The sequence below is a fragment of the Salmo salar genome, chromosome ssa09 (assembly GCF_905237065.1).
Source record: "Salmo salar chromosome ssa09, Ssal_v3.1, whole genome shotgun sequence".
NCBI lineage: Eukaryota > Metazoa > Chordata > Actinopteri > Salmoniformes > Salmonidae > Salmo > Salmo salar.
Window position 1 is genome coordinate 124,937,316 of NC_059450.1, and position 13,754 is coordinate 124,951,069.

Genomic DNA, 13,754 nt, shown 5'->3' on the forward strand with positions numbered 1-13,754 from the left:
TAAGCTTTTGTTTTGATTTGTAGTTTTAGCTGAGACAGACCGTCAGCGTCTCATGGTTCTAACTTGAACACAGGAAGCAAGACACTCTCTGAAATGGTCAGTAATATACAAATCACAAGATTAAAACAATTCCCCATTTCAGGTTGTCGGTTTAAGTGTGTCTACATAAAGCCTATAAGAGTGGAGTGACATAACTAGGTGAAACAACAGAGTTGTGTAAAGCCTTCAAATAGTGCTGTAATGTTGTGAACTATGTGGTGGACAGATATACTTTTAGTAGCCAGCCACTCATACCCACAAGCATCCAGTCCCAGCTTCAGCCAAGTAGAAACCCATAACTATGTCCCAAATGGCACCCTATTCCCTACAGAGCCCAATGAGCCCTGGTCAAAAGTAGTGCACTATATAGGGAATAGGGTGCCATTTGAGACACATTTAAGACAAGTGCTAATAACCTACATGGATTTCAGACTGACAGTGGGGGAGGAGAGGAGGTTGCTGAGTGAAGCAGTGAGAGGATTAGAAGTTAATGGAGGCTGGTTAGTGGAGCCGAGCTGCAGAAGAAGAAAAAGCCCTGGAGAGAAAGAGAAACCACCAAGGAAAATAAAGAAAAAACACCCATACTTAAGTCTAAGCACCATCATCCAAAGCTCTTCTAAGGTATAACATCATTGCATATAACAGTTGGAAGGTTGGGGCATTCCTCGCTGGGGGGGGGGTGTTGAAGAGCGAGTGCTATGGCTGGGTGAATTTACCTTGGGATGGCAAAACCAACTAGATACAGTCTTGGGAGGCCATCCAGGATTTGGCAATGCCTTTAAGGAATGTCAAGAGACCAGAAAGGCTGTTCAGTCCCTTTGAGGCTTAGAAGATGTATATTCAGTGATGTGAAACGTTCGGAACGCTGCAGATAGTGATATTTCTAACAGAACTGCCATGAATCCCTTTTCTATCCGTCAGAAAATCGTATATCTGTTCTACAGGATACATTTGTGTGTGAACGTTCTGTAACGTTCCATCCACCTGAACAGGCCCTATAACAGACAGTCCAGCGCAGGGAAAGGCGGGTTGGGTTGTGTCTGTTAAATAACACAATTTTGAGATCAACGAAAATCTCACCTCCCTGTCTGCATACCCACCGTCTTTCCAATAAGGACTCTCTCTGAGTGCCAGGACAACAAAAACAGCTCACTAACAAAAGCACTTTTTTTGTTGGTTTTCTCCATTAAAATACAACACCGTAACATTGTTTATAAGTTTATAAGTGGAGCAAGAACTAATCTGCAGGTGGTAAGACTGCTTACTGTGTACAGGACAGTATGCTGTGTGTTTTCCCCCAGGGTCCTACCTTGTCTTTCTCCCTCTGGATGGCGTTCTCCAGCTCGTTGAGCTTGTGTTGCAGCTGTCCGATGATCTCAGTCTCTGCCTCTACCTGGTCCAGTTCCGCCTGCCTCTCCCCCTGCAGCAGGGCCCGCTCCATCTCTGCCTGGGAACGGGACACACCCGTCACACATGAGCCCCCCTGCTCCAATCACAGAGCTTCCCCACAGACAGCAGACCAATCACAGCCTAGCGGTGCTTGTGACACCACCCAGTGCTCATTATATCACTTTCTGCTTGTTTGTGTCACTAAATGTGCATGAAGCACACACACACACACACACACACACACGTTTAATTTTATCTTCCCCACATATCATTCCTTATATTAGAAGTAGCCTACTATCTGGAAATTGACGTGATTGACTTTCTTACCTCCTGCTTGGACTCCTGCAGCTGTTGCTCCAGCTCTGTGATTCGTGATTTGAGCTCGTCGACTCGGGCCAGCACTCTGACCCTCTCGTCCTCCAGGTAACCCAGCTCGGCCCGCCTCGCGCCACCAGAAACAGACTGCTCCTCATGCTGAAGGGGGAGAGAAACAGAAGAGGCAGGCACATTGTTACATATCAGAGCAAAGAGCATGGCCCATGTGCAGTAGTTAACTGTTTCAGACTATGTTGCGCACACACACTGATCCACACGTTAGGGAGGGACTATTCACGTCACATGCCTCCATGTTAAACACTGTTGCTTGGCAAACAAATGTCATTATCTTCAGGCCTTGTGTCCTTTTGACCATCAATCTTTTCAGAATTCTAGGTCAGGCCATGTCTAGGTCAGGCCATGTCTAGGTCAGGCCATGTCTAGGTCAGGCCATGTCTAGGTCAGGCCATGTCTAGGTCAGGCCATGTCTAGGTCAGGCCATGTCTAGGTCAGGCCATGTCTAGGTCAGGCCATGTCTAGGTCAGGCCATGTCTAGGTCAGGCCATGTCTAGGTCAGGCCATGTCTAGGTCAGGCCATGTCTAGGTCAGGCCATGTCTAGGTCAGGCCATGTCTAGGTCAGGCCATGTCTAGGTCAGGCCATGTCTAGGTCAGGCCATGTCTAGGTCAGGCCATGTCTAGGTCAGGCCATGTCTAGGTCAGGCCATGTCTAGGTCAGGCCATGTCTAGCAATTTTCACTTTAAAATGCATGCAGTAAGTGCTTTCATGCTGTTATATCAACAGCATACCTGTAGTTCTCATAGTAAGTACTAGTATGTCATGTCATACCTGTAGTTCTCATAGTAAGTACTAGTATGTCATGTCATGCCTGTAGTTCTCATAGTAAGTACTAGTATGTCATGCCTGTAGTTCTCATAGTAAGTACTAGTATGTCATGTCATACCTGTAGTTCTCATAGTAAGTACTAGTATGTCATGTCATGCCTGTAGTTCTCATAGTAAGTACTAGTATGTCATGCCTGTAGTTCTCATAGTAAGTACTAGTATGTCATGCCATGCCTGTAGTTCTCATAGTAAGTACTAGTATGTCATGTCATGCCTGTAGTTCTCATAGTAAGTACTAGTATGTCATGCCATGTCTGTAGTTCTCATAGTAAGTACTAGTATGTCATGCCTGTAGTTCTCATAGTAAGTACTAGTATGTCATGTCATGCCTGTAGTTCTCATAGTAAGTACTAGTATGTCATGCCATGTCTGTAGTTCTCATAGTAAGTACTAGTATGTCATGCCATGTCTGTAGTTCTCATAGTAAGTACTAGTATGTCATGCCTGTAGTTCTCATAGTAAGTACTAGTATGTCATGTCATGCCTGTAGTTCTCATAGTAAGTACTAGTATGTCATGCCTGTAGTTCTCATAGTAAGTACTAGTATGTCATGTCATGCCTGCAGTTCACATAGTAAGTACTAGTATGTCATGCCTGTAGTTCTCATAGTAAGTACTAGTATGTCATGCCTGTAGTTCTCATAGTAAATACTAGTATGTCATGCCTGTAGTTCACATAGTAAGTACTAGTATGTCATGTCATACCTGTAGTTCTCATAGTAAGTACTAGTATGTCATGTCATGCCTGTAGTTCTCATAGTAAGTACTAGTGTGTCATGTCATGCCTGTAGTTCTCATAGTAAGTACTAGTATGTCATGCCTGTAGTTCTCATAGTAAGTACTAGTATGTCATGTCATGCCTGTAGTTCTCATAGTAAGTACTAGTATGTCATGCCTGTAGTTCTCATAGTAAGTACTAGTATGTCATGTCATGCCTGCAGTTCACATAGTAAGTACTAGTATGTCATGCCTGTAGTTCTCATAGTAAGTACTAGTATGTCATGCCTGTAGTTCTCATAGTAAATACTAGTATGTCATGCCTGTAGTTCACATAGTAAGTACTAGTATGTCATGTCATACCTGTAGTTCTCATAGTAAGTACTAGTATGTCATGTCATGCCTGTAGTTCTCATAGTAAGTACTAGTGTGTCATGTCATGCCTGTAGTTCTCATAGTAAGTACTAGTATGTCATGCCATGTCTGTAGTTCTCATAGTAAGTACTAGTATGTCATGCCTGTAGTTCTCATAGTAAGTACTAGTATGTCATGCCATGTCTGTAGTTCTCATAGTAAGTACTAGTATGTCATGCCTGTAGTTCTCATAGTAAGTACTAGTATGTCATGTCATGCCTGTAGTTCACATAGTAAGTACTAGTATGTCATGCCTGTAGTTCTCATAGTAAATACTAGTATGTCATGCCTGTAGTTCTCATAGTAAGTACTAGTATGTCATGCCTGTAGTTCTCATAGTAAATACTAGTATGTCATGCCTGTAGTTCACATAGTAAGTACTAGTATGTCATGTCATACCTGTAGTTCTCATAGTAAGTACTAGTATGTCATGCCTGTAGTTCACATAGTAAGTACTAGTATGTCGTGTCATGCCTGTAGTTCTCATAGTAAGTACTAGTATGTCATGCCTGTAGTTCTCATAGTAAGTACTAGTATGTCATGCCTGTAGTTCTCATAGTAAATACTAGTATGTCATGCCTGTAGTTCACATAGTAAGTACTAGTATGTCATGTCATACCTGTAGTTCTCATAGTAAGTACTAGTATGTCATGCCTGTAGTTCACATAGTAAGTACTAGTATGTCATGCCTGTAGTTCACATAGTAAGTACTAGTATGTCATGCCTGTAGTTCTCATAGTAAGTACTAGTATGTCATGCCTGTAGTTCACATAATAAGTACTAGTATGTCATGTCATGCCTGTAGTTCTCATAGTAAGTACTAGTATGTCATGTCATGCCTGTAGTTCTCATACTAAGTACTAGTATGTCATGTCATGCCTGTAGTTCTCATAGTAAGTACTAGTATGTCATGTCATGCCTGTAGTTCTCATAGTAAGTACTAGTATGTCATGTCATGCCTGTAGTTCTCATAGTAAGTACTAGTATGTCATGTCATGCCTGTAGTTCTCATAGTAAGGGTAAGTAGTACTAGAAATGATGAAAGTGATAAAACGGCCCTGCGTCTGACCTGGTATCGGTCTCCATTGTGGAGGGCCTGTGGAGGAAGTGGTGTCCTCACCTCCTGCTGGGTGCTCTCCGTACTGCTGCACTCCTCTTTGAGGTTCTCCTCGTCGCTCTCCCTCTGCTGTCTCTGGGCCATGCTACGATGCAGCGAGCCGGCCCCCGCCAAGCTGTCCATAGAGGGTCTCCTGGCCGCCCCCTCCCCCGGTCCCAGGCCCCCAGGGAAGCCCATCCTCCCCTCTGCCTCGCCCCCAAAGGGCCCGTCGCCCTTGTTGTACTCGGCGCACAGGTTCAGGATGGTCTCAAGCCTCTGCCTCTCCTGTGGACAGACAGAAACGGAGGAACTGATTACATCCAGCCTCTGCTGCAAATATGTCCTCCACGCCCCAAACCTCATTTCCTGTGTGTGTGGCTGCCACTGATGCCAATCTGGAAATGAGCAATTCCGAGGTGGGTGGAGATTTAAAGGAGCCTTCCCCAGAACCCGCCTCAGTGATGGCATCTTTCCTGTGTGGAGGAACCAGGTCTTATCATGGACAGATCTCACTCTAGCCATGGCTAGGCCAGACCAAGCCTGGCTAATATGCAGCACAGAGCACACTCCTACCAAACATAACAAAACTCCATTAACCGACATGTTTGTGGATGTTGGTGTGTTCCTAGTTAATCGAAGTCAATAGAAGTTAACAGTTTAACAGTAGGTACTATCCTACGGCCATGTCTTGATCCCAATGAGCAGACATATAGGCTGCCCATGCACCTCTGAAACAACAGCTTGCCAATCTCCAGAGCTCCTTCCCGGGGGTCTCACAAACACAGTGATTGTAGAAACAGGTGTCATTCTAAGATCTGTGCTGGCCCACCTCTGAGCAGTGATGGACTGCAGAATCACCAGGTGACCTCTGAGGTGACCTCTAACCCCTAAAGGTCAACTGGCCCCTGCTGTAAACCCCGGGCTGCAGACGCAGCGACTCTGGTCTGACTGATACCCCTTTTCACTCTATTTGTGTGGAAACCAACTGTACTGACTTGGATTTTCTTTTTACATGATTCATTCCAGCACAGTTAAGGTAACCGGGCCACAGTTAAGGTAACCGGGCCAGCTCAGTACAGCTCGACTAAGCAGTGTGAAACGGGTATTAGGCAATCAGTAGAATATAATGACCGGACAGAAACACAGACAAATAATATTATAAAATGTAATCACAATTGTATTTCTTTTTTTCGGATGAGGTATGTTTTGTATTTTCAGACAAAGGAGAAGTTTTGATCAACTTTGTTGATCTCATGGAAATAAAAACAGCACCAGCACCACATTACTCAACCAAAACAACCTAGTTAACACCTAACTAACACCTAACTAACTAGGGATTACATGCAGAACATCACTAATGTTATCAGGTGGTAGGGGGAGGCAGGCTCTAGACCTGTTTGATGTGCCCTCAGACTGTGATGCCCTGTGATTTAGGTAAGTGGGGTCCTCTGATGGGGGTTCTACACACCAAACCCTACATTAGCTTAACCTGTAATCTGAGCCAGCCAGCTTTACTTAACAGAGGGTTAGAAGAACAAGCCCTGGGCTACAATATGTTCACTAGAGATATGAGGGGGAAGCACAACAACATTGGAGCCTCCATTTGCAATGCACAACACCCACATCTCACTGGCTTTCATCTGAAAATGCCACCGTGCCTTCCCTCTCTGGATCCACTGATTAGTGAATTAAGTCTAGAAAATGCAGGCCTGACAACACCAACAGCTGACGCAAACATAGGAAATGTGGCGTCTCCTGTTCCGTGCATTTTTTGTTTGCTAAGAATGTAGTCTACTAAGGGACAAAGTATACAGACAGCAGGCATTCCTGGGGCTTTAAAGTTTGAATGGCACAACAAATCCAGCAGCTTTTCTCCTTTTCTCTCATACCATGTAACAGGACCTGGCTGGCAGTGCAACGGGCTATAGAGAATCACAACTGGGTTCAAATAGCATTGGTTTTGGTTTTCAAATACTTTGATCATTTGATACCGGCAGGTTTGCACTTTTGGGACTATACCATTGTCAGACAGTGCTGCTTAAATATTTGGATGAAAATACTATTTGAACCCAGGTCTGCAGAGAAAGCATACTGTATGTACTCTCTATTCCCACCACCTCACTTGGGGCATGTTTACTTTTTGCAGACTGTCTCTGATACTGTTAGAAGTTAAACGACAGTCAACATAATCACTGTTTCATTCCAACAGACTGAACATAGTAGGCCTACTGGCTAGTTTCAAAGAGCCTAGACAGATTTCTGTTGCTGTAATAGCTCGGGGGCGACAGGTAGTCTAGTGGTTAGAGCGTTGGACTCGTAACCGAAAGGTTGCTAGATCGAATCCCCGAGCTGCCAAGGTAAAAAATCTGTCGTTCTACCCCTGAACAATTCCTTCCTTGTAAATCTACCCCACTGTTCCTAGGCCTTCATTGTAAATAAGAATTTGTTCTTAACTGACTTGCCTAGTTAAATAAAAAAATACCCATGTGTTTCTCTGTACATAAATCAGCATGACAGTGTTGCAACCTGCACATTATGGGATGTTCTGATCTTATGTTCAGTGACTGGTTGCCAGGACTTTGCTTACTCCAGCAAATTGCTAGTACGTTTTTTGCAAGCAGAGCTAGTGCCTAAAAATACCTTTAATAGTGGAGCACCCCACCTTCTAATGCACCGTTTCAGCACCCCACCTTCTAATGCACCGTTTCAGCACCCCACCTTCTAATGCACCGTTTCAGCACCCCACCTTCTAATGCACCGTTTCAGCACCCCACCTTCAAATGCACCGTTTCAGCACCCCACCTTCAAATGCACCGTTTCAGCACCCCACCTTCTAATGCACCGTTTCAGCACCTCTACTCTTCTTTGAGCATGAAGTACCCTCTTTTGTTTTGCGCTATTTCTATGCTTCACGTTATTAAGTTCTGTTTTTGCGTCTTTTACTTTCGGCAAACTATTAACGTTTTAGCAACCAGAAAGCGGCGGAGCGATTTCTGCATAGTGCAACCTTAAAACATGTAAATTCCCTGAGTTTATGAGCCTCAAACGGTCTCTGTAGATGTCATTAACTGGCTCCCCCGGGGTAGAGGCACGGCTGAGGCAAGGTGTCACTAGAGATTTCCTAGAACCTTTAATGCACATGATACAAAAACCTGGTGGCATAGTCGGAACCCGTGGAGAGGGCGACTCATTGGATCTCCAAGTTGGCCCACACGGAGTCTCGCTCTGATCCTGCAGCTTCCGCTCCCTGTAGGTCTAAGTTACTGACTGGTTCCAATCACAGCATACTGTAGCATATGGCTTCCAATCCACTGTCTATTAAACACATGGCTGTTTATGAGTGCTTTCACACTCATTATGTGACACGTAGAATTCCAAGAGTTTCCTTGAGTTCCACAACCAGCATGGCAGCATCCATACAACACTATGTAGGTAAAATACTACACTGAACAAAAATATAAAATGCATCATGTAAAGTGCTGGTCCCCCGTTTCATGAGCTGAAATAAAAGATCCCAGAAATGTTCAATACGTACTAAAAGCTCATCTCTCTCATTTTGTGCACAAATGTATATATTTTTTCAGTATATGTAGGACACAGACCAACGTTTTATATAGTATAAGCAGTGAGAATAATCAGAAACTGGTTAAAAGCTAAATAAATCTGAATAGAGACAACTGGTCAACCGATTTCAAAGACTGTGTTATAGATTTTGATTATTCAATTAGACTCCCTCATAACTAAGTTGTTTATTTAGTTGTGCAAAGTTCACCATGTTCAAGAGTATAAAAACAACTATCAGTTATGAAATCAACCAATCAATTAATCAACCAATGAAAATTCTATTTGATTATCAACAGTACAGCAAATAAAAGTCATCAAATCCAAGTGGGCTACTTACTCTCATTGTGGAGGTGTGAAAAGGCACAGCTCTAGGAAGACAGTGAGGCTCATTGAAGTCACACTCAAACAAATCCAAGTCTCCCTCCCTGAGACAGATGAACAAACACAACCCTTCTACAGAGTCCCACCCCCAAACCCTTCCACTGTCTCCAGACCTGTGTACACAGGGAGTTGTTGGGCTGACAATGAAAGACCTTTAGTGCCCTCAAACAACAAGCCTCTGACTCACATTCCTACCTAGTGTACATACTGCATGTTCTCATTTCCGACCTATTCAGATGGAAGAGTTGAATTTGATGTTGCTTCAGCGTTGAGGTAGCGTTGTGCGGTAGTAGCAGATCCAGCTTGCTAATAGGAGGAACACTGACTGGACGTCCCAGCCAAGCTAGAGACTTATTCCATATGTGCCCCTTTCCTTATCTGCTAAAGCGTGACTCAAGGGATAAGCTCAGCCACAAGTCTAAGCCACATCCAGAGTCTGTCTGCTCCATAGGAAAATACTTTAGGGTCCATCCCTACTATGGCCAACCTGGGATTTGAACCCACAGATCCAGAAAAGCCAAGGTCCGGGTTCACAGTACTGCTCTATAGTCAAACTGGTTGCAATTCAGAGATGGCAGTTCTTTCCACCAACTAACTCACCCACGTTCCAATTAGTCATGACTCATTCCTGGATATTTCATGTTGTTCTGCGATGTTTACTGAGTCATTCTTCCTCCCACCGCCATTTACAATTCATCAGACAAAATGTGACCGCACAACACAAACTCGTAGTGAGCTCTCTAAGCATCATTAGCTTCCCTTATCATATTAGCAGAATGTACTTAGCCTGTTACGCTAACCGAGTGGAAGTGATTAAATGAGTAAATGAAGTGTACAGTTAAGAAAGTCAAAGGAGATAACGCTCCAGTAAAATGTTAGGGTAATTGCTTGGCATGTGAGAGATTTGGAAAAGAGTCTGGAGTGAGGATAAATGGCATGGATTCGGCATCTTACAGAAAGTGACTGATGCTCCTTGTTGGGACATTCCGGCCCACTCATTTCTAGCCAGCTATTTCCAGGCATTCCCCGAGCACCGGGACTCTGTCTTTCCCTCACTCTCGCAACATCCTCTTTCTTTGAGTAAGTCAGTATCTTTCCCACCGTGCCACTCTCCCTAACATTTAACGACTAGGCCTTTTCTTTGAATCCAAGCATCTCTTCCTCATTTTTGCCTTCTTTCCAATGTGAATCAGTGATGTGTCAGTCTCTCGCTCTTCTATCTCCTTTTTTCTGTTCCTCTTTCTCTCTGTCTTCTGTCCTTCTTGCTATGCACTTCTGCATCCTTTTCCCAGTGAGCAAAACTAGTTACAATGAGCTCATTACGACGTCTTTTCTGATGGCATGGTCAAATTACACCGAGTGTACAAAACAACACCTTCCTAATATCGAGTTAAACTCCAGCCTTTTGCCCTCAGAACAGCCTCAATGTGTCAGTGCATAGACTCTACAAGGTGTCGAAAGTATTCCACAGGGATGCTGGCCCATGTTGACTCCAATGCTTCCCACAGTTGTGTCAAGTTGGCTGGATGTCCTTTGAATGGTGGACCATTGTTGATACACACGGGAAACTGTTGAGCATACCCCGTTCAAAGGCACTTCATTATTTTGTCTTGCCCATTCACCCTCTGAATGGCACACACACAATCCACGATCTTTAACCGGTCTCCTCCCCTTCATCTCCACTGATTGAAGTGGATTTAACAGGTGACATCAATAAGGGATAATAGCTTTCACCTGGTCAGTCTATGTCATGTTATGTTTTGTACACTCAGTGTATATCCTGAGCAGAAAACAACCTAAATCTGATGTATTTTTCGGATGTCTGCTCAACAACCAGAAGAAAAAACCAAACACCCCTGTGGGGAATGCCCTAATTGTAGGCCTCTCATCAGGGGTTGGATTGGAACATGTTTTGGTATTGCTTAAATGTTGCACTGTAGACACGCAACAAGGACAGCCGGCGAGTTACCAAGAACAAATTCAGAGAGTACCACTGATACAATGGCTTTCTTCATAACCCAAGGGATAAAAGAACCTCACACTCTCCTTAGTGCAGTGAATGCTGGGAAAACAACCACATTGACCTCTTCTTTATCAGGCACAGTTCCGGGGAGGCTGAGGAAAAACCCGGCGGTTTCAGTGACGCTAGTCGCTAGTGCGCGCTAACAGGAACAGCAGCTTCAAACAGCCACATGGAAGACTAGCCCTCCAACAGCATGTTGTGCTGGTGTCTGTGTCCCAAATGGTACCCCATTCCCTATATTCTGTAATACACTACTTTTGACCAGGTCCCATAGGGTAAAATAGGGTGCCATTTTAGAAGCTAACTAGCTTGACAAACCTTTCCAAACACTGGGTACTGTGTAAGCTTTACAAATAGATATGTGCTAGCCTATAGGCTAGTTCTATAGGGCAGCAAATGTGTGGTGCCCAACATTCACTCAACAACATCTAAAAGGCAAAACAACGCACTACAGGAGTCCATGGAAGCACCAAGTCCACACCACCATACAACTAGAACAGCTTTTCTGATACTGCAGCATGCTCTATATGATCTTCATAAGACCAGGTTTGGCCAGGTGAGGTTGAACGAACATGCGGTCTCTCTCTCTTCCTCCCTCTCTCTCTCTCTCAGCTGGGCCCCTGTCTGAGAAGACAGAACCCACTGGCACGGCAGGATGTCAACGAGCTAAACTCAGACCTCACAGCCACACAGCAGAAGATGAATGACCCCATGACCTCCAAGCATTTACACCCTCAGGTTGGAGTTCACTGTGGCCTAGGTTGTGTTCATTAAAAGGGTCATTTCACTCAAATAACAAAATCACATATTGGTTTCCTTACAATGGAAATGATTCCTCCCCGTTTCAGTCCGTTTGGTTCCTAATGAACACGACTCTAGAGTCAAGACAATCTCTCAGTGACAGACGCAGGTGTCTTGAAGCTGGGGGTGTTTGACAGTGAGTGAATAGGATGCCCTTTGAAAGGAAGCGTAAGAGATTCAATTCTGTGAGAATTGAATCAACTCAAGAAAGAACATTTTAGCACAACCACTGTTAATTCAACAGTACAGACTTGGAGATCAGGCCTATTGTAAAACGTTTCTTCTACTAATACAAATATAATCTAGCTGTGCATGTTGCACAAACCTTTTTTAATTTTTTTATTTTATTTCACCTTTATTTAACCAGGTAGGCAAGTTGAGAACAAGTTCTCATTTACAACTGCGACCTGGCCAAGATAAAGCATAGCAGTTCGACACATACAACAGAGTTACACATGGAATAAACAAACATACAGTCAATAATACAGTAGAAAAAAGAACCATCTATATACAGTGAGTGCAAATGAGGTAAGATAAGGGAGGTAAGGCAATAAATAGGCCATGGTGGCGAAGTAATTACAATATAGCAATTAGACACTGGAATGGTAGACGTGCAGAAGATGAATGTGCAAGTAGAGATACTGGGGTGCAAAGGAGCAAAATAAATAAATACAGCATGGGGATGAGGTAGTTGGATGGGCTGTTTACAGATGGGCTATGTACAGGTGCAGTGATCTGTGAGCTGCTCTGACAGCTGCTGCTTAAAGCTAGTGAGGGAGATATGAGTTTCCAGCTTCAGTGATTTTTGCAGTTCGTTCCAGTCATTGGCAGCAGAGTACTGGAAGGAAAGGCGGCCAAAGGAGGAATTGGCTTTGGGGGTGACCAGTGAGATATACATTTACATTTAAGTCATTTAGCAGACGCTCTTATCCAGGGCTTTGGGGGTGACTAGTGAGATATACCTGCTGGAGCACGTGCTACTGGTGAGTGCTGCTATGGTGACCAGTGAGCTGAGATAAGGCGGGGCTTTACCTAGCAGAGACTTGTAGATGACCTGGAGCCAGTGGGTTTGGCAACGAGTATGAAGCGATGGCCAGCCAACGAGAGCGTACAGGTCGCAGTGGTGGGTAGTATATGGGGCTTCGGTGACAAAACGGATGGCATTGTGATAGACTGCATCCAGTTTGTTGAGTAGAGTGTTGGAGGCTATTTTATAGATGACATCGCCGAAGTCGAGGATCGGTAGGATAGTCATCGCCAAAGTCTAAAAACTGTTTGAAACCGTAAAAAGCCCTCAACAAACCCCCCCCCCCCCCACCCCCAACTCAAGCAGACATGCACGTACGCACCCCTAGTTTTCTCCCAATTCCACATCCATTCTGGAACGACAAACAATAATTGCAGTGAGTGCAGTCACATTGGTGAGGAAAGCTGGGTCTACTGAGCCAGAGAGAGTAAGTACAGCATGGCTTGGTCCCTGCTCTGTCCCGCTCTGTGTGCTTCCAATCCGCTTCCACTGAGGACTTTACGTCAATCCATTACTGGTCCTAGATCAGTGTAATATGTACAGTAAACTGTGGCTGCACTGTGGTTCTATTGCTAGGTTCTGTTCTCAGTGCTGGCTTGTTCAGTCATTCACCTCCTCACGTTCGAGCAGAGCTTGGATGGAGATCCTTCCTCTGTCCTCAGGCCAAGGGGGAGGGGCTTAGACACTAGGGGGAGGGGTCAGAGGTATTTGTTTACAATGCTCTAGTCTTGAGACTTGTTTCTGCACTCCCTTGGGAGACTGTAGAGATGGAGCTCTACTAAAATAGAGTAAGGTGAGGATACCAACTGTAGTGGAAAGACTAGCCTTTTTTAGACAACAAGACTCTTTTCAGACAGAGGTGTCCTCTCCTAGGGCTGTGACAATTATGGAATTTTTGGTAACAATTAATTGTCATGGAAATGGCTGCGGTTACTGTCATAATTTACATTTGTATAAAAAAAAATGTTTTGCTCTTGTAATGCATCATAGTGCATCTTTGAAAACTCGCTACGAGTGAATACAACAGCTTTGGTGACATCCGTCTCAAAAACAAATGTTTATGATCGCTTGCAACTTTTGGAAAT

At 44.2% G+C, this 13,754-nt stretch overlaps 1 protein-coding gene across 27 annotated transcripts in view; it reads right to left on the minus strand.

Annotated features, from left to right (window-relative positions):
• Positions 1-13,754, minus strand: part of phldb1b (pleckstrin homology-like domain, family B, member 1b) — a 95,968-nt gene that overhangs the window by 20,719 nt on the left and 61,495 nt on the right. For 22 of the 27 annotated variants that reach the window (XM_014213736.2, XM_045724484.1, XM_045724483.1 and 19 more), the window contains 4 exons: positions 4,847-5,158; positions 1,756-1,902; positions 1,349-1,486; positions 756-815 (listed from right to left, as the gene is read on the minus strand). In XM_014213736.2, coding sequence (XP_014069211.1) covers positions 756-815; positions 1,349-1,486; positions 1,756-1,902; positions 4,847-5,158 — 657 coding nt within the window. The remainder of the gene's footprint in view (positions 1-755; positions 816-1,348; positions 1,487-1,755; positions 1,903-4,846; positions 5,159-13,754) is intronic. The other 5 variants (XM_045724486.1, XM_045724479.1, XM_045724495.1 and 2 more) reach the window with 3 other exon arrangements.